Genomic DNA, 21,204 nt, shown 5'->3' on the forward strand with positions numbered 1-21,204 from the left:
AACAAACTGTGGCCTGACAGGTCTGGTTGCTCTGTTTTAGTAAAAAAGACTAAAGCAGGTTGTCAACAATATCATCTGACAGGATAATACTTCACTGTACTTTGTATTAGATGAAATGCTTTGACAAAGTTGGAGTATACAGTAACAATGAATACTACTACTGTACCATATGCAGGGCATAAATTATAGCATCCAATAAGCTGAATTTCTATCAGTACACTGGGCTTCATACACTGAAAAGCTTTAGAGTTATAACCATGTTATCTCTGAAGTGCTGATTATCATTATGATATGTTAGGCTAAATAAACATAAAGCCAAATTGTAAATGGTTCGCAGTTTGATATGTGCAATGTAGACAGCTGGTAATGTCAACCAAAGTCGGTTAAACAAGCATCCACCACTTTAAATGTATTAGAAAACAGACAAAGCATCAAGAGGTGTTAATATAGCTGTCAAAGGCTGAGCTGATGCATGATGGATTGAGAAGCACATAAATGCTTTGTTGTCAAGTCCTTTTCACGAAAATTTTCTTTTCATGTAAACGTTTCAAAATCCATAATGCGACCTTCTCTGTTTGGGACACTTATTGAACGTTACAGCACCAGTTAAGGGACCTGGTGCAGTTAACTTCTTGAAGTATTATGTGCAGATGTAAAGGCAGTTGATTAAGCTGAGGTAAGGTGAAGTACCTTTTTTGTTTTAAACCACAAGTTTAAAATGTGAAGTAATAATAGAACACAAGCACATTTGGCACTTAACTATATACTCAGCAAATGAGACATGATTAAAAAATAAACTCTTCCTTACTGACCTACAGCACAAGCATTTCATATCACAAAAAATACGTTTAAAGTTACATCACTTACACTACTTAGGGATCTACTGTACTATGAGAAGGGCAGACAGAAGCACTTTTACATAGCTTTGGACCAAGTTAGTCCATGGCAAAGCTACAATACATAATTTATCCATATAGCTCTACATCTTTTTTCTGAAGTGTACATATTTGACTTTGGAGGAAAGAGAAAAAAAAGTTTACCAGTACATTCACGACAACAATTCATCCGTCAGGGGGAAACATACAGGAGGATTTGGTGAGGTGAGTCTTATAGGTCTTGGCCGAGGCGTTCAATCTCCTCAATAAGAAAGTCGATGTCCTCGAAGGTAGCAGCGGGATTTGAGATCACCATGCGGAAAAAGTTGACCTTGTCCCCTTGTGGTTGGTAGCTGACCATGGTTGTCCCGTACTCCATCATTCTGGCCTTTATCACTGGAGCCACCTGATAGTATAAAATACATACAGCAGGAATTATTGTTGCCCCAGAAAACAGAAGAATACGGTTATTACTAATTCTAGAGACAATGTCACTGCACTAGTTTGGATTGTTTGGCCAGATGACTGTGGCAATTATTAATTTTAAAATTAAGCATAAAACAAATTAAGTCACTAATGGAATTACTTTAAAAATACTTTAGATCTGTTCTTTTTAGAAATATCAATATTAGGATCACTCTTACAGTAAATTATACAATAAATATTTAGATTTAGATCTGGCAGCAGCCTCTCCTCCTCTGCTGCTGTGGTGGGAATCATCTTGTTTAGAGTATTCAACCAGTAGATATTTAAAACTAACTCTCCTGCATTTTCCCATGAAGCGGCTTAGGCCATTAACACAGAGTATAACATAAAGACATCCGTGCTGTTTAGCAAATTATTCAGCGGAAGTGAAAATTGAGAAGAAGCCTTTTAAATTGATCTTATATCTGTTCATTCCTCCACCTGGTTTCTCAACCCCTCCACGTACAGAGACGTTATTGTCAGTGGAAATCAACTTCTGTTTCTGAAAGGGATGTAATTGTCAGTGCACAGGAATTTATAGCTCCTGAAGGGGACACTGTCATCAGCACACTGCACAGTGAAGCTTCTGGATGGGGCATTCCTGTTGGTACATCGGAGCATAGGTTCTGACAGAGTGGGCAGTTGTAATGTAGGTAGGGACAGTGACTCAGGGACAGGGATGAGGACTGAGGTGACAGGGATGGAAACACTGGTAGTTGGGACAGAGATACTGGCAGCTGGAATCAAGGGATCTGCCCTGGTGACAAAGCTGTTGTTGGCACAGGACCCTTGAAGAGCAGGCTTAGTGGCAGACAGGGCCAAATGTCAGATGAGAGGACCCCTGGGCCAAAAAACTTAAAACTAAATGCCTCATGTTCAGCCCACAGAGCAGCTTCCTCTTCATCTCAGGCTTCTGGACACCAAGGTTTGCATGGTAGGTGGAACTAAAGCTGGAACTGTGGTTGTGGTTTAGAGAATATAACCAAGGTGGGATCAAGTCACAGACTGAGCACAAAAGATTAATTGGGGAAAAGCAATGCAAATCTGAATGAATACAATAAAGCAAAAACACTTTCATACTCTGATTTAAACACTAAATTCTGTTTCTTAGATGGAGTCCTTTTCTGGTCACATTCCAGTCATTCTCCAATCATGTTGACCTATGACCTTCTGTGTCTCTCACATTAGGCAGTCCATAACATCGGTGCATAGTCAGTCTGAATACAATGCTGAGCTGCACATCCTTGTTCCTACACTGCTGTTTACTTTCAGAAATTCAATTCCCTCCAAGTCCACAGTCTCTGTATTAGCATGTAGGTGATTTTTTCTTTTTTTTTATGTCTTGTGTTCATGTTCACTAATCGTTGTTATGCCCCAGGCTGTACTCAGGGACTAAGCTCAGGTTTATGTCATATTGTCATGTAAGCAGTGTTATATTGTCAAATTAGATTAAATAAAATTATATTAGGTGACACTTTATTGATCCACTAGCAGAGAAATTCAGAAAATAATAAATAACAAAAAAGTTGTTGCAACAAAAGATGAAGACTTTCACAGAAGTGCACAGACTGAAATATATTTTTGTTTAGTCAGACAGTTTTTATGACTTTGTATAAACAATGACCAGTTAGAACTATTTGTTTTCCTTCAGTGTTTGTACTCTTAATAAAAATATTAATTCACTCTGTTCATTGTGTCTGTGTATAATTGGAGCTGAGCACATTTATTTAATTTTATTTTTTTTAGTAACTACAAGAGTCAGGAGGATTTCATCTGTGTGCTGCTGCCTCACAGATGAGTGATCTTCAGGGAGGAAAGCAGTGACATTCATTTATTCTGTGCTCGGCAGTTGTGGCAGATTAAATTACTAGTTTGAAACACATATTTCTTGTTTGACAAACACCAGTGTCCATTTAACTGAGGAGAATGTTTCAATATCTGTGTCGCTAAAATATCATATTTGGGTATCATTGCTGATATTACAGAAACTAGAAAGTATTGTAGAAACTAGATATTACTGTATTTATTGTATTCTTATGACCTATAATGAACTTCTGGATATATGCAAGATATTCTTTAAGTTGCCAGTATGCTCAAGCTTTAGCTTAAGAACTTAACTGTGACTTATATAACATTAATGTCCAGTATAATCTAGCAAGAATTTTAATAAATCCCAGAAAATTAGAATAGACTTTTAATGTTCTACTGGATCCTCAAGGGCCTGAATTTGGTTAGTCAGTGACATTTGAAGGAATACAGTCTACTGGAGTGGTGGGTTGTGTGTAAAGGCTTACATATAACAGCTGCAGTGATGTGGTTAGTACTCTATACTCATCACATAATCAGTAATTTCTTTTAAATCTCTTGCAGGTGTTCTGCTGCAGTTGGCAAGACTGCAGTCTCTGTAAAATAATCAATCAAGTGGTGTGGATTTCCCTCAAATCAGTCATTTAGAAGAGGTCATTAAGGCATGTGGAAATTGATAATAAAAACTCATCCAGTTCAGACTTTTTTCGTCAGGCTGCTTGATGTGCTAATCGGATACCATGACATCATCCTTCAGTCTCAATGTCAGAGTCCGCGAAATGAAAGCAAGCTGGCCGAACACTCAGTCTAGTGAAGCATGACTGTGGTGCTTTTTCAATCAAACTTTCGAAAACAAAAGGAAACCTCTCCATCTGATGAATTATGAGAAAGATGGTAATGATTTATAGTTGATGGTTTTTTGGAGAACGAGTAAATGGAGGGCTCTTTGTATGGCTGGCATGTCCACCATCTGTTTGTCCTAATTGTCAATTAGTAGTCCCCTGCTGATGTGCTCCACTTTGTACCATCCTTTCTCTGTGATAGTGAATACTAATTTAAAAAATGATTAATACATTTATTTCATTTGTAAAGAGGAAAGTATTTTTTAAATTGTGATTGTAAAAAAAGCTATGTTGTCTCCAATGAGGAGAGCATGCGATGGTCAAGCTGGATAGGAATGACAGGCTTGTAGGGCATGTGAAAGGTGTTTTTGGTAGATACAACAGACAGGCTTCTTATCTCTGCTCACCCACCTTGTGCAAACGTTTCTTTCTCTCCTCTTTGTCCTCCATGTAGCGGATCCCAGGAGGGAGGTACCAAAAGCAGACATTAGTGTGCTGAGGCTGTGAGAACACAGAGTCAAGAAGAGCGTAAGACCAAAAACATGCCCTGGTAGGCTGCATCTGAGAAACAAATGAATATTACTGACTTTATGAGAAATTATCATGACATAAATTATTTTTAATGTGAAGATTTCTTTAATACCAATCCGCACTACGCACAAGGCATACCCTGTAAAAACACACACACACACACACATACATCTATGTGCATTTAGCCATGTTGACCATACATTTGTTGGTGATGTTGCAGAACTGAAAGATTTTATTCACACCTCAAAAAACAAAATCTATTAGGTGTTCTCAGCATCAGACAGGTACCCTGCCTCCTTCTCAGATACTGTCTATATTTCTGAAAGCACACCACTGCTGTATTTTTTTGGGATCTGAAGTCTTGCTAGAGCTGTCTGCCTGCCTGTGACTGGAAAAGCATTCATTACCAGTCGCTGACTAGCCATGCACATCAGCTTCATTTATAAAGCTGTGCTCATTTGGCAGTAGTATATTGAACATGAGATTGATTTAATGGCTCAATGGGAGGCACAGTCAAGTGAACATCTGGGCTTATGCCCACAGGATGTGTTTTTTTATTTTTCTTATCATCCTTTAGGTTATGATGCTCTTAGCTTTTTTGTGTCTCAGCAAGAAAACAAGAAGATTAGAGACATTAAGGAATTTTCACTATAAATGACTCTGGGTACTCTCCTTTTTTACAAAAAAGATTTTTAGCTTAATTTCTCCATCATACCTGGATAGCTTTTGTTGTTGTAGTTTTGCTTGGTAGAGGTTATTTTAGACACAGAGCTATTCATATGCGTATGAGCAATTACAGACCGTTATGCTATTCATTAAACATAATAGCAGCATATTATACTGGCAGCTAGAGGTAACAATGGCATTCATCCAACACAAAGTAACAGTGGACTGCGTGCTGTCAAGTCACCCATAATGACAGTGAATACGCTGAAGTAAAAGGAGAAACATGGATTATTGTTAGCTACTTTTCTCTAATTGTGTCGTTGTGGCTAAATGATCCTTGTTGAGAGAAAAAAGATAGGTATGGACATACTTTCCCATCAAAGACCATCTCATATCCTTCTCTGTCTTTGATCTTGTTGTAGAGGTACTCCGACAGCTCCAGACACTTGTCAATCTGAGCTTCAAATCCAATGGTTCCCTGTCAAAAATATGCACATCTGTTATTTAAACTAAAGGCACCTGGTTTGTGCACACAAACAAGGAATTGTAACTCCTATTGAATTGTAATTCCTTAATTGTAATTCCTATTGATGTCATGTATTACAGTGGTGTGGCCCACATTACACACTGTTGAAAGGTATAGCTGAATGCTTTTTGATATCTATCGTCATATAACCCTAAAAATGTATATTTTTCAAATAACAGCATGCAAATATAAGAAAGAGAGCAAATTCCAAGGTTAGCTATTTTCTGTACCTTGGCCCTCCACATGAGCCACAGCTTGAAGATGTCCACATGGCGTCCACACTGCAATGCTTTGTCTCCCGTGTCATAGGAAAGGTCATAGTGTTTGTCTTGCTGGAACAGGTAGCAGGCGTGCATCTGGTTGCAGTTCTGCATCAGACCCTGTCAAGAGATGATATCCAGAATTTTATAATTGCCATGGTCCACTTGATGATTTCAGTCCACTCCCTTTGTTTTAGCTTTATGCTTCTCTTGGTTTTCCATATTACAGTTATTCATTCCTGCCCTGCTACTTCCCTGGTTTCCTCCTGACATTACCCACACTGCTCAGCGGCTATGCATTGTTCTAATCACCTGTTCAGTACTTAACACCGTGTTCCTTAGTTACCAGTTGGTAGTTTGTCTTATGTGTTTTTACCAGAGTTTCCAGTATTATTTCCTAATGCTGCCTCTTGTTACCAGAACTGATTTATGTTTTTGCCTGCACACATTATTCATGTTTACAAAATTCATGTTTGAATTTTTAGTTGGGACTGAACATTGATCTTGCATTTGATTAACCTACCCTTGCTGTTACCTGCACCAACAAAGGCAGTTGCCTTTAGAGCTGTACCACTGTTTGACTTGAGCCTTGATCTGAAGTCTGACAGTACAGTCTGGCCAGGGATGGACCCAGCAGACATGGACCTTGTCCACAAAGTGCTTGCAACCGAAGCAGAAGCCATTCACTGCTCTGAGTACCAGCTGTCTCTACCCATCATGCTCACCTACAAGACACATGACACGATCAGTTACAGGGCTTTCACTTGAGGTCTAAGCTGCCACCCCAGTATATCTGCCCACGCATGCTCCTGCAAAACCGTATCCAACAGAACCACAACTGTCTCTGCATGAGAGATCTTTGAGCTACAGCCTATCACATTTGCCACAGAGTCCTCCCAAGCAGCCTACATCATCTTCCTGCTCACTGGACACTTCAAGCTTTGAGGAAATGTGGAGTGGGATTGCAGCTCTGAGGTTTGCTCCTTGGTAGCCTTGTTCAGAAAAGACACCAGGAGGTGTGAGCAAAATGTTCTAGGTAGACAAGGGACTAGTACTTCTTTGAACAGAAACAGAAAGCAGCAGATCACACAACTCAATTTCAGACAATGATCAGCAAGTGAAAAACAAGATGTCCTTTACAACACCTATCATCATGGACTGTCTGATCACTTGAAAGATGAGCTGTCAGAATAAGAATTACCCATGAGGTTGGGTGAATTAATCAAAATTGACAATGACTTCTAAAATGCCAGAGAGAGAGTGGCACAGGCGGCTATCCTGTTTCCGTGGCCTTGGCCTTAAAACTGTGTCATGCCTTTGTTGCTTCAGCCCTGCAGTCACTCACCCAGAGTTGAGCCTCCTCAGATGCAGCTGGGTAAGACCCAACTGCTGCAAACACAAAGACAGCAGCCCATGTAAAATAGCCTGTTTTTATATTATGGATGTTCTGGGAATTTTCTTTTAAAACGTCCAGCAAAAAGAACAATGAAGAGGGTACTGATTAGCCAGATTCTTCACTCCTCTCTGCCCTCTGGACCACCACTATACACCTGGCTTTTCCTTTCCGAACACATCTTCATTCCCTCAGCAGCATTGATGGCCAATGCTGATGTTATTGATCATAATCTGGTGGAGCAACTGGATCTACAGATGGAGCCATTAGCGAGGGCACTCTTTATTCCTTGTCTGGACCTGGGTTTCCAAGTCACTGGCAGTGGCGTAATTCAACCTTTCTCACCCCATGCTGGACATGGGATTTTCTTTCTTGAAACAGACAAGATGCTGCAACCATGTGTTGATTATTGAGGTTTAAACAACATAACCCTTCCTTTCATAGCATTAGCATAGCATTAGCAGCATTTAAGCTACTACAGCTCAAAATGATCTTCCCCACAGTCAAACTGTGAAACATCTACCATTCACTGCATATAACTGAGGGGGGTGAGTGCAAAATGACCTTTAATACGCCCAGTGAACTCTATGAGTACTTAATCATGTTGTTTGTCCTAGCCAGACTCTAGTTTATGATGTTCTCCAGGACATGCTAAACAGCTTTGTGTTTATCTAGATGATCTTCTGAGCTACACCCAGGATGCTCAAGAGCACACATATAGTGTCCAAGCAACTTCTACAGTGTCTTCTAGAGAATCAGCTCTTTGTAAAGACAGATAGGTGCAAATTTAGTTGTGGCTGTCCTCTCAGTTTTGTCATTGCTAGAGGGAATATCAAAACAGATACTGTCCTCCAGTGCAAGGTTTATCTGGTCCCCAGCTGTTCTGCCTTCTAAAGACTCAAAGCCAGATTTACCCCTACACCTGGTCTCACTATCCCTGACACCTGTTAACACTTTGTGGTGGAGATAGATTCTTCAGAGATTGGAGAATATGCAATATTGTCAGGGTAGTTGACTCATAATCGGAAACTGCATCCCTTTGCTTTTTCTCTTATAAACTTTCGTCAGCAAATTTAATAAAATTATCGGGCACTGAGAGTTCTTGGTGTGGAAATTGGCCCTGGAGAAATGGAGGAATTGGCTGGAATGCACAGAGTAGCCATTTAGTGTGGACATGTCATAAAAATCTGGAGTTTTTTTGTTCCACTAAAAGTCTAAATGCCCAAAAGGCCTAGCAGGCCTTATTATATAATACATTGTTTCAACTTTCCAATAGACTTGGCATAAAAAACACCAAGCCTGATGCTTTATGCCATGTTGATCAGGCAGAGGAAAGACTTGCAGGGTTAAAAGAAATTCTTCCTACTACATGTGTGGTAAAAGCCATAACATGGTTAATAGAGCAGAGTGTCAGCGATGGACTACCCTGCTAATCATTTATGTGTTCCTCTTCATGTTTGTTCACAGCTGTTGAAGTGAGGGCTCTCCAGGCTGACATGCCATGTGGGGCCAATACATATGCTCTTCTTGGTGTGATAGCTCTTTAGGAGGTGAACCATAATGAAGGATGTTTTGGAGTTTTGGCTGCCTGTCCTGTTTGCTCACCACACCAGGTTTTACATAAGACTGACAGGTCTTCTACAGTCACTCTCCATTCCTCATCATTCCTGGTCCCATATCGCCATAAATTTCATGACTAAGTTATCTACATCCAATGTTAACACAGCTGTATTCATCACCATTGACCAGTTCTCCAAGTTTCCCACTTTGAATGAAACCGCTTTGTGCCCCTACCTAAATTACCTTCCATCAGACTATGATTAATACTATACCGGCCACCTTATTAGTTACACCTTGCTAGTATCAGATTGAGCGCCCTTTTGCCTTCAGAACTGCCATAATTATTCATGGCATAGATTCAACAAGGTTTTGGAAATATTCCTCAGAGGTTTTGGTCCGTATTCACATGATAGCATCATGTATTGTTGCAGATTTGTTGGTTGCACATCCGTGATGTGAATCTCTTGTTCCACCACATCCCAAAGGTGCTCTATTGGATTGAGATCTGGTGACCATGTAGGCCATTGGAGTACAGTGAACTCATTGTCATGTTTAAGAAACCAGTTCGAGATGAAGTTTGCGACATGGTGCATTATAAGTCAGATCAAGTCAAATCAGAAGATGGGTACACTGTGGCCATAAAGGGCTGGACCTGGTCACCAACAATACTCAGGTAGGCTGTGGTGTTTCAATGATGCTCAGTTGGTACTAAGGGGCTCAAAGTGTGCCAAGAAAATCTCCCCCCACACGGTCACAACAGCACCTCCAGCCTGATCTGTTCATACAAGGCAGGAAGGATCCATGCTTTCATGATGTTTACACCAAATTCTGACCCTACCATCTGAATGTCACAGCTAAAATCGAGACTCATCAGACCAGGCAACATTTTTCCTTCTATTGTCCAATTTTCATGACCCTGTGTGAATTGTAGCCTCATTTTCCTGTTCTTAGCTGAGATGGTATTCTGCATACAATGGCTGTAACAAGTGGGTATTCAAGTTACTGTTGTCTTTCTATCACCTCGAACCAGTCTGCCCCTTCTCCTCTGACCTCTGACATCAACAAGGTATTTTTCTCCACACAACTGCTGCTCACTGAATATTTTCTGTTTTTCTCTGTAAACCCTAAAGATGGTTGTGTGTAAAATCCCAGTAGATGAGCAGTTTCTGAAATACTTAGACCAGCCCATCTGGCACCAACAACCATGCCGCATTCAAAGTCGTTTATATCCCCTTTCTTCCCCATTCTCATGCTCGGTTTGAACTTCACCAAGTCGTCTCGACCACGTCTACATGACTAAATGCACTGAGTTGCTGCCATGTGATTGGGTGATCAGCTATATGTGTTAACAAGCAATTAAACAGGTGTACCTATTAGAGTGTACCTATTAGAGTGAGTGTATTGTGTATGTTTAGGACAGTTTCCATCTCTTGGAAGTTTTTCCTGCTTCTGGGTGCCATGATCAGTACCCAGAGTATTTTCTGAGTATTTTTCTGAGTATTTTCCCCAGCATGAATCTACAGATGGAAATGACCCTTCAGTGCTTCTCCTTCCAGACCCCAGCCTCATGGTTTGAACAGTTGTTGTGGGAAGAAAATGCTCAAAATTCCTTGGCTAGGGTTTCCATTGGTCTGTCTTCTTTTCAATTCATTTGTGGTTTTCAACTTGCTGTTCCCTGACCAGGACAGGGCAGCCACTGTCTCCTCAGCACAAACCTTTATCCAGAAATGCTGCCGAAGGCTTGTCCACCCTCTTTCACCTGTCCCATGTTGCAAAACGGTGGCCAACAGACACTATGTTTCTGCTCCATGCTCCTGCTCTTGACAAAATGTATGCTTCTCCACCAAGAAATACTTCTTAGAGTGAATCCAGGAACCTGGACCCAGCTTCATCAGGCTCTTTCTCCTCTCCAAGGTCATTAACTCCAATGCCATATGTCTTCACCTCCCCAGCACCTGGAGAATCCCCCTATGTTCAGATCAAACCCATCAGGGAAAGTCCATTGGCTGTACCTTGGGCTGTAGCTTGACCATGTATTTCTTTAACCTGCCTTTGCTGTTACCTAGACCAATAGAGGCATTTGCCTTTAGAACTGTCTTGCTTGTAGTTCCAAACTTGGAGTCTGACAATAATCACCACAAGAAAACAAACACGAATCTCCAAAGTATGTGATGATGACAGTTTACGTGGGATGAGGCATACCTCCTCTCTGACCAGCAGGGCAGAACACTGTAGAGGGACTGACATCATTTTGTGTGGATTCCATGTTACTGAATTGGCCCTGCAGTTAACAAAAACAACCATCATGCATCATTATTTCAAGTACTTATTACCTTCTAACCCTTGTCAGTTTGTTTCTACCCAGAATCTAGTCACTTGCCTCTCCACTCCATCCAACTTCCACCTGTGTCTCCTGGACATGAGGAGACTTCCTCCCCATGCACCCTAACAGGATAGAAGAACAATGTTACTTATACATCTTTCACTGTAAATATAACCTTAAGGTCCTAGGTTATTTAGCACATTTAGCATCATGCACCTGTCCATTTTTCACCATTTCAGTTTGTTATCGACCTTGCATTTAAGGAATTTTACTTTTTGCACAATTTTGAGTATAATACTGACAATATGTCAATAATCTGCATGGACATTATTTAATGGAAATTCCATGTTATAAAGTATAAGTGTGAGACTTAAAATACATAAGCATTTACCAGAAAAGGGATGGTCTGCCAAAATAGATGGTATTAAGTTACATTATTGGAGCTATAGGATCTGCATTTTTAGCCCAGTTTGGATGTTATTACAAACATTTCTAGATCTAGTAACCTCATAATGTTTGCTAATGGCTTTTTAAAAAGCCAGAAACATACAATTTTTGATTAACTGCATCCACAAAAGCATAGAATGTATGTTTTTCCATCTGAGCTATTTGAGGAATGATGGACAAGACCATGTATGGCTCTTAATAGAGGTGTCCCCCTGTCAAGAATAAATCACCTTCATTAACAGATAGAGTTCGTTCAGTGAGAGGGCCCATGATGGCAAAGTCAGGGGAGATGATTTATAGCCTCTGTTGCAGTTTTTCTAATCTCCAGTGTTAGATAGGAAATGGCTAGCTCCTATCTGGGTCAACCAAAAGCAGTTAGAGTCGAGACAAACCTAATAGATTTGTCAAACTCCGTGGTGAGCTTTCTATTTTAATGTATCCCTTCCCTAAAAGCCTTTCTGCGAAGAATTATTGTGCATCATGTATGTGTGAAGTAATAACATTTTAAAGCTGGCAGTAGGAACCATTTTGATTTCTGTCCATATAATTTAATATTTTAGATTAGAAAATATTTTGTTGTTTGTTTTACTCACATCTACGTGCATCCAGATGTTGTACTTTTTGCAGATGTCAGAAATGGCAATAAGAGGGTCGAATGCTCCATATACTGTTGTTCCAGCAGTTGCACTTACGAAGAAAGGTACAAAACCCTACAAAAGCACAAAGAACCCCCCAAAAACTACACTATAAATAAAGCATTTACTGTCAGTGCTGATATGATCCCTATTTCATTCATCATCACTGTAGTTTTAGCTGAATCAATACTACTGTATAAAGTCAATGTTGTGTGAAGGAATATCTATTTATTTCTGCTTTATAGATTGTACCACATTACCTTCTGTTTTGCCTCCAGTATTCTCCTCTCAAGGTCAGCTGGGATCAATTTACCACTTCAAAAAAAAAAAAAAAACTTTAGTTGCTTCTTGAGATTACTCTGGTGGTATATAACCAACGTTTTGTAAGAAAAATATGAAGGGTCATAAAATGATTGAGGAAGGAGTAAAAAAAAATCTGTATCACAAATGTGTTTTTCTTTTGTTGATTTTTTGTGACATGGGGGTGAAACATTTATTTAAATTAAACTAAGACGTTTAGAAGGGAAATGGCTCTCAATGGCCAAAAAAGTTGGAAGCCACTGGTTTATTTTTAATCATATATTTTATTATATAATTGTATTGCATGTCATTTGAAGTAGCATCTTCATCTGCAAACTAACTAAACCTGTCATATGAATGTAGTGGAGTAATAAAAAATTTCCTTCAGCATTTCAAAGGGTACCAAAAAAACTGAAATGCTTCAGTTAAGTTTAAGTACTTAAGTTTAGTGCAGAAGCTGATTCAAATGCACTTTCCAGCAATGGCTATTATCTTGTAGTAACTTGTGATATGCATCTTTCATTTACATGGTTGAAAAGTGAGGACATCTTTACCTTTCATCCGCTTTGATGCAAATCACACTTTCAGTTCCAATGCCAAGAGCTGCCGCACCTTTTTTGATTGAAAAATGGCTCTGAAAGATAACGGGGAAAAAATAAAACAGTAATTGCATTTAAATATTTGCAAGACACCAAGTCACAGCAGGGGGAAATAAATGTCAAATATGTAGCCCAATGTGTTCAAATAGTGGAAGGTTTGTGCTAATGTTTTTTTTTTTTTTTTTGCTTGCAGCATCTTTCACATGACCTTTAAGGATGAAAGAGATAACATATAATGTGACAGACACACCAGTGACCTTGTGTGGTTCTGCATTTGACACATATAGTGTCAGTTTTATATCAGCAGTGGCGGTGTGGAAGTGGCACAAAGTCATTTTAAAACAATTTTAGCAAGGTGATAGCTAATATGTATGACAGCTTTCTGTAATCATTTTGATATTTGCTAATTAGATTTTTGTGATCCAATAGGACACGTACTGATGCTACAGGGAAACATTTATCAAATGGACTGAATTATAGATACCTACATGTTCAGATGTGAAGGCCACCAGCCTAGGAACAGATGACATTCCTTTCTCCTTCACTTCAGGGAACATCTTGAAGCGGGCCAGCAGCATGGCATACATATTTGAAATAGCACCACCTAGAGGGCAGACAGAGCTCAGTAATTTTCAGCTATTCAGTCAATGTCAGTCCGCATCACCACAGCACGTCTCAGGAGAGTGATGCAGGGTTTCTAACGGACACAAAACAAAATATCTGTGCATGCTTAAAATTAAGAAACTACCATCATAAAACCTTTTGTTTCCAGTGTATGAAAAACATGTCAAGAGATGACACAGCATCCAAAATCAGAGCTCACTGTCACATCCAATCACAGTCTTTGTCATAAAATTTTCAAATGATTGCTCCTAATCATGTGCCAACCAGAAGTGCACGGAAGAAAGATGGAGGGATGATGGGATGGGGGCTAAGTTGAAAAAAAGAAAATTATTTTATGCTAATTGGCTTTGAAACGAGTTCCATTTATATAATCAAAATGCAAATTAATACATTACTGCACACACACACACACACACACAATCAGTTCCATTTTCAGTGCAAGACAGGGATAGTGGGATTGGTGTGTGATTGTGGTGTCCTACATATAAACATACCAGGAGAAAAAATTCCATCTCCTCGCCCGTCTGGCCAGCCAATGATCTCCCTCATCTTCTTCAGGGTGACGTATTCCAGGAGCACAAAGACAGGAGCCACCTCATAGGTGAACCTGTGTTGCACAGGGGACATCACATGGTGCTGGCTACACAAAATGTGCCATGACTCATCACTGAAAAATAGCCAATAACCGGCCATTTTTCCCTGTAGTGTGCAGGGCATATTTAGAGTTAAGTGTTGTCCCCCAGAGGTAGAGAGAAAAAAACTGTTCACATTTGTGAAGGATAAAAAAATATTTTCTGTACTAAAAATGTAGAATTATTTTTTGACAGACATATTACAGGCTTTTTTCCTTCATTTAAGGGACAAAGAGGTCTTAACTTGCACATCCATTAGTATCAATGCAAACACTAAAAACAGGTTTAACTGTTTTTTTATACTTCCATTATTTTTTCTCCATCTGTTTTTCCTCATGTCACGTTTTACAGACTCAACTCTCATATTTTCATCCATCCTGCGACATTAAAAACATAATTCCCAATTTGTAACTACAGTTCGTTTTTCTATCAGTAGATATCGTGTTTGCAACAGTGTTTTACAAAAACCCTGTTTCAAGATCAGGTTTAGACGGCATCACTCTGCATATGCCAAGGCTGCCTCTTGCTGTTTTTTTGACCCCAAAAACACACACTAAAATTAGCTTCAGATTAGTCTGAATTTAATTCCAGAGCTAATTTTCTCCCCTTGAATACCCCTGGGGATCAGAGGTGAGGGGGAGGGATAAAAAACAGAGGTGGGAGGAGTGCAAAGGGGGTGTAAGGGAGGGGTCTGCCTTTCATTTCACCCTTTTCATTTGCCATCCTTGAGTGAAAAAAAAAAAAGATATCAGCCAGTGCAGACGCAGACCAGAGTGCACGCAAAAGGGCCGGAAATGGAATTCATTGTCATTACCATTATCACCATTTAATATCATGAAGCAGCAGGCAGCATACTTACATATTGGTGTTGGCAGTGGATGTTAGCCAATCGGCTGCCAGTCCAACCATGTCTAATCCTGTAGAGAGCTGATTGAAGTACCTGGGGTGGGCTGAATAAAACAGAGGGAAAGGAAAACGAAAGAGGGGAACAACATGAGACGGCAGCAATTTGAACCGTTTTTATCTGGTGCCATGAAACGTGAAACATGCTTTTTACGTATTAATGCTGAGTTTGTGTAAAAGAAAAACTATCATCATAAGAACACTTTAATTAAAGGTTAGAAATGAAGCTGCAGTGATATTTGAAATCATCTTAACAAATAATAAAAAATATTTTGTGTGCCATAAGTAATGTAGGTATTTAGCAGAGTGTAATTATATCAAAACTGAGTTTACCCACCTTTGTTTTATAATAAAAGCTACATTACACACAGATGAGCTTCAAAAATATTTAAAGTGTCTGTAGCTTTTGTAAAGTAGACAGGAATGTATTATTTTCTTAAAGACATGATGTTAAAAGTCTTATTCAGGTTAATTAGACAGATTTTCCTATTTATCCCGTCTTTATCTTAAAAACACTCAATGAATGCTTTATTTTAACCCTCCTTATTTATTACAGATATGCAGTAAATGAACATTTAATAAATGTTTAGAATGCATAATTCACTATAAATTATTAACTACACAGTTAAGTTTGTAAACTAATATATGAAGAACAATCATATAGGCCTATTATATACAGATAATGAATAGCAGCATATACTAATATACTATAGGCCTATATAGGATGTGTAAAATGTCCTTACTTGGCTATTTAATTATGATCAATATATTTTTTTAATTTGATGGAGAGTGAAATCTGTCCTGTGATATTGTTGTACATGTCCTTCTGCACGTGTCACTCAGGATAATGGACTGGGTTTGTGCAGCACAGTCATTAGTCTATTATCTCCTACTTGGTGAACCAGATTTACTGCGCCACCGCATTTATCGGTCTGATGGTCCGCAGGACGAAAATAAGAGGCAGGTTCCAGGTTTCAGGTTTTCAGGAAGAATAAATTAATGGTTATTTTTCTCGTTTAAACAGGTTTTTTGAGACATTTACATGCCATGTTTCTTTTCAAGTGACCGATGTCATTTTTGAGACTCTCCTGCCCTTTAAAATGTAAACTGACTTTTTTCCAATCAGTGTTTCTACAGAAACTGATCTATAGAGTTTATCAATATTAATGATATTACAGCATTTTAAGGTTACAATTTAGGACTTGTAATAGCTTTGTGATTTTTCCATTTACATCCAATTCTCGTTTTGCAGTAAGAGTCTACCTACTGTAGTATAGTAATATTTCAGCAGGGCCGGACATCAGGCCTATTCCTAAAAGATGAAGCTTTGATAGACTATTTTTCAACGTGGTTTTATCAAATCAAATTTTAAAAAATAAAAACCAGTGGGCTATTTATCCAACATGCATCCAAGACTCAAACTTAAAGCAGTCCTACCTGTTTTGATGGCGTATTTCAGAGTAGCGCGACAGCTTATCAAAATATCATCCAGAGTCGCAGGTTCGTCCTGCAGCTCCCAGTTGTTCATCTGAAGCAGCTCGTTTGGATAATGGAAATCAATCACTTTCGTTTCCCTGTCGAAAGACTCCACGATGTAGGCCAGTAAAATATCCACAACTTCTTGCAGGAAGGTCATTGTTTTGGTGTCACCGTCCATGGCAGGTAACAGATCTGGGAAAAGGGATTTCGTGATTCATGTTACATGGACGACTCAGAAAAAAATATGTTCTCAAGCAGCATTAAGATGCACATGTGTAGGCCTTTAAAACAGCATCACAAGTCCGAAATCATCCCACAGGCCCCCAAACCAAAAAATAAAAATAAAAATTTCTTTATCTTATTTTTACACGTCTTAAAACGGAAGTACATTTTCACCTCAGAACAAAACATTTTGCTGAAGGTGACCTCTCTAAAATGATCAGTGGTGGGCGACAGATCTGTTTTCCTTCTAGACAGTGATTTCACTCGCGTCATTGTTTCCACTCCAGTTTCATGTGAATTGAACATTTTATTGCCTGGGAATAAAGATTTATTTTCTTTATTATCATCACAAATAATATCATGGATTTAAATTACCTCGATTCGCACAACACCAATCGCAGTCAACACGCTGGCAGATATTCAATAAATATGTTGAGAATAATAAGCTCACTTAAATAAACAACTTATTTGTGCTGTTATTATTATTTATTTATTTATTTTTTGCTGAATAAATTAAGCAAATCAGTGCCAGACAACGTGTGGACTCAGAAACAGGTCAGTAATCGAAGGCCCGGGTTAACAGTGTGCTTATGTACCTGTTGAATAGAGGTCGGAGAAGACAACAGCCGCTTTGGTGCAGTTGCAGGATTTGTTGCAGCCGCAGGTGCCTGCAGCCGTCTGTGGCGGCTCTGCAGGTTTCTCCACTTCCCCGACATTGAGCAGCGCTGTGGAGACCACAAACCAGCACCGAGATATTTTATGACTCTTTTGACAAGGTAAGGACAGAAATAGAACAGATGAAAATAATAGGCAGGTCGCCCAAACTGCGTCCCGTCCACCCTCCCATCCCCTGTTCTCTTCACATTCAATCCGCTCGCTATGAGCCAACGTACCACATAATTTCGATCCAATTCCTCCAGACAATTTTTGGGCCGCTGCTTGGCACCAAGCCCTGGCTGGAAGAGAGAAGACATAAATCAAATCAAAACAAAGACTGAACAGGTTTCAGGTTCAACTTTAAGACAGAAGAAAAGCAAAAAGCACCATGCAACTTGGGATAAACCATGTAAATAAAATACCTTCAGCAGATTAAACCCATAAACAAAAGGGGCGTAAAAGCAGATTATCGACTATAAATATAGCAGGCCTGTTTGGTAGCTAGTGAATCAGTGGCATTAACACCAAATACAGAGCACTGACTTGAGACAATGCGCTGGAATTAGCGCTGCGCCTGGTCCATCAGAGGTGGTTTGAAGACAAAAAGCCACTCACGTGTATTGGGGCTCTGACTCCCAGGGTTGGCCCCCGCATTATCTCCGCCAAGAGCCCAGAAACCATGGGATGCCATTGTTGCCGGTAGTTATGAGCTGCAGGAGACACCGACACCAACAGAGCCCATCCACACTCAACGACCGGGAGCTGTTCAAAGCTGATACAGTGCTGAAGCTGACCAGACCTGCCCGACTGCCGAAAATCCAGCCGTGCATCCGATGGAGGCTTTATGCTGCTGCAAAGCCTCGAAAACAAAACGACTGGTGCGTGGGGAAAAATACAAAATGCGTGGTCTTTCTGGAGGCGTCCACAGGTGCAGGAAGCATGAAGAAGCGTCTTCCCAGAGAAATTCGCAAACACTTGACCGGCGCCTCTCAGTCAGCGCGTCCACGCAAAGCACTTCATGGAGAAAAAATAGCACATAGTCTAAGCAAGTTCAGTGCGCAATGTGCAATGTGCGCAAATATCTACAGTGGAAAGTCTGCTTTGGATGGAAGCGTGCTACATCTCGAATGAAAAAATGACAAGCAAAAAGCAAACAGAAGAGCAAAGCCAGGAGGTGGTGAAAAGTGCTTTTGAAAAGCAGCTCTAAGCTACAGCTGCTGGTAAATATGCGGCACATAAACCATGCCTAATTGCATCTAACCTAAATTTCACGTCACTAGAGAAATTCCATCGTGATTCACTTCAGGTCATGACGAACTGCGTTGCGTCGTGCGTCGTGACTTCCATACATCCCCAACATTTTGTCCCCTGCGTGCAGAGCTCACCCTCCATGCAGACAGTGAATGCCAGCTAATTTATCTGCCCGGCAATCGCAGACCTATTTCTTGGAGACCGGCTGCTCTAATTGCCCGCCTCCGGTGGAAGAAACAGCAGGGCTGCAAGGAGACTTGGTTGAAATACACAAAGTGCGCATTTAGGTCCCTCCTCTCTCCCCTCAGTGTCGGGGTACGTTACTCCAAAGTATTAAGTATACTTCTTTTATTTACTCTTCTCGTTTTAACAATGATAAATCCCAAAACCAATTATTTGGGTATTTGACTTCACCTAAAGTAGAATATCATGGTTGATGTCCAGTGTTTGCTCCTTTAAATAAAACTAAGGTAGTAGTTCCTGTAAATCCTTAGATTTCCTAATTATAAATCTGTATGGGAGCAGGTATATAGGTTTAATAATAATAATGATAATAAAAATAATAATACTAAGGTTTAAAAAAATAAATAAATAAATAAACGAACTTGACCTTGAAATGATTAAAAAATTACTTGTTACCAATTACAATATTAGAGTCTGACAGAGTCACTGCCTCACAGTTTTCATATCTATGAATGAAGGCAAACTGACCCTGGGGCCATCAAAACGAGCCAGAGCCGTCTCTGTTATGATTTATGGATGCAATCCAGCAATCATTTAATAACAAAACGACTTATTGAAAAAGATGGAACCCTTAGTCAAAGCCATAACAATAGTCTAATATACTGGAGGTTTTCCTACAACTCTATTAATTTAGCTTTTCTCCAAGAATATGGAAACATTTCTTAGGGTTTTATAATGCTTCTTGGAGTATTCTTTAAAAAATATGCATCTATTTGCAAAATCAGCCAGTCTTCCTCTTCTATTTTGTCCAACCAGCCATTGTTAGTAAGCATATGCAGGATCATAAGAAACAGAAACATCCATCCATTATCTATACCCATTTATTCCTAACCAGGGTCACAGGGATCTGCTGGAGCCTAAAACAGAAACATATACCTTCCTATTTGTCTTTGTTAGACTTTATTTAGTCATATTTAACAACATGTTGGGGATTTGCTACCACTCCCAGTGGGGGTTCTTTAAAATGTCTCACAAAGGTCAGAGATTGAATGGAAAAGTACAGTCTTTACAAAACTGGTCTGATATCAGCACAGCTGCATCTGTTTACTCCTGATAGCTTGGGCTTGGATTTTATACCTAGTATCTACAAGAAGCTGGTCTTCATTTTAAATGAAGTGCATATACTATTCAAAATGGACTCAATGGTCACTTTGTTTTAAAATACAGGCAGTAAAAAAAAGAAAACATACAACATAGTACCACTTCAAAATTGCCTCTTGGGTAATGGAGGTAAGCTCACAGGGATTTTGATATATGTAATGTTTGGATGAACAGACCATACATAACAGGAAAGAAGAAGACGTACATTTCTTATAACAACACTAAAGCTTACTTTCCAAAGATAAAAACTTCAAAAAGAATTGAAATGAGATGTATCCAAGTGGAATAGCATGATTTGCATATTTACATGATCTACAGACATTATAACATTATATCTGATGTTTAAATGTGCACGTCTCACACATAATAACTGAAAAATCAAAAGTTTTGAAAGGAAACAAAGTGAAATAGACAAAATATCCACTTTTACAATTGTGTAAATAAACCCAGCAAATGTGAGCTTGTTATTACATTCACCTTCAACCTATTTCTGCTGCAATGAGATTAATTAGACTAGCAGTTATTTATAATCAGTGCCATTAATATCTTTAATTTCCACGACCAAACAATTTTAAAAGGTTTTTGAAGAAGCTGTGATGAATCGCAATCTCAGAGTGTGTGTCATGTCAAAGATTATCTGTCAAATGTCTAAAAGGTTCAGTCTTGTATTCAGTACTGTTTAATCAGCCTTCGTCTCTGGGAGGTCTTCCTCAGTAGACGTCTGTAGTCGTACGGGTTCTCCTCAGACTGGCTCTCTGTGGAGGGTGTTCTGGGAGCAGGGCACCTGCAGGACAACACAGGAGACAGCAGTGACATTCAGCAAAGAGGTAGAAAAACAATAGGATAGGAGATGGTTTAGAAACA

At 39.5% G+C, this 21,204-nt stretch overlaps 2 protein-coding genes across 2 annotated transcripts in view; both read right to left on the reverse strand.

Annotated features, from left to right (window-relative positions):
- Positions 1–1,107: 1,107 nt before the first annotated feature.
- gad2 (glutamate decarboxylase 2) lies at positions 1,108–18,845 on the reverse strand. Its single transcript, XM_026292195.1, has 16 exons — positions 18,361–18,845; positions 17,982–18,044; positions 17,685–17,813; positions 16,825–17,058; positions 15,344–15,434; positions 14,347–14,459; positions 13,717–13,832; positions 13,184–13,263; positions 12,590–12,644; positions 12,288–12,404; positions 11,305–11,369; positions 11,127–11,205; positions 5,942–6,091; positions 5,556–5,663; positions 4,400–4,489; positions 1,108–1,281 (listed from the first exon to the last, which is right to left on the reverse strand). Exons 1-16 carry the CDS (start codon positions 18,434–18,436, stop codon positions 1,108–1,110), a joined length of 1,740 nt encoding a protein of 579 aa, XP_026147980.1. The 5' UTR covers positions 18,437–18,845.
- Positions 18,846–20,973: 2,128 nt separating this feature from the next.
- The window catches only part of myo3a (myosin IIIA), a 49,411-nt gene continuing 49,180 nt past the window's right edge, over positions 20,974–21,204 (reverse strand). Inside the window, exon 37 of the mRNA XM_026292287.1 lies at positions 20,974–21,124. Within this exon, the coding sequence (XP_026148072.1) occupies positions 21,010–21,124 (115 nt within the window). The 3' untranslated portion in view covers positions 20,974–21,009. The remainder of the gene's footprint in view (positions 21,125–21,204) is intronic.

The sequence above is a fragment of the Mastacembelus armatus genome, chromosome 20 (genome assembly GCF_900324485.2).
Source record: "Mastacembelus armatus chromosome 20, fMasArm1.2, whole genome shotgun sequence".
NCBI classification, from domain to species: domain Eukaryota; kingdom Metazoa; phylum Chordata; class Actinopteri; order Synbranchiformes; family Mastacembelidae; genus Mastacembelus; species Mastacembelus armatus.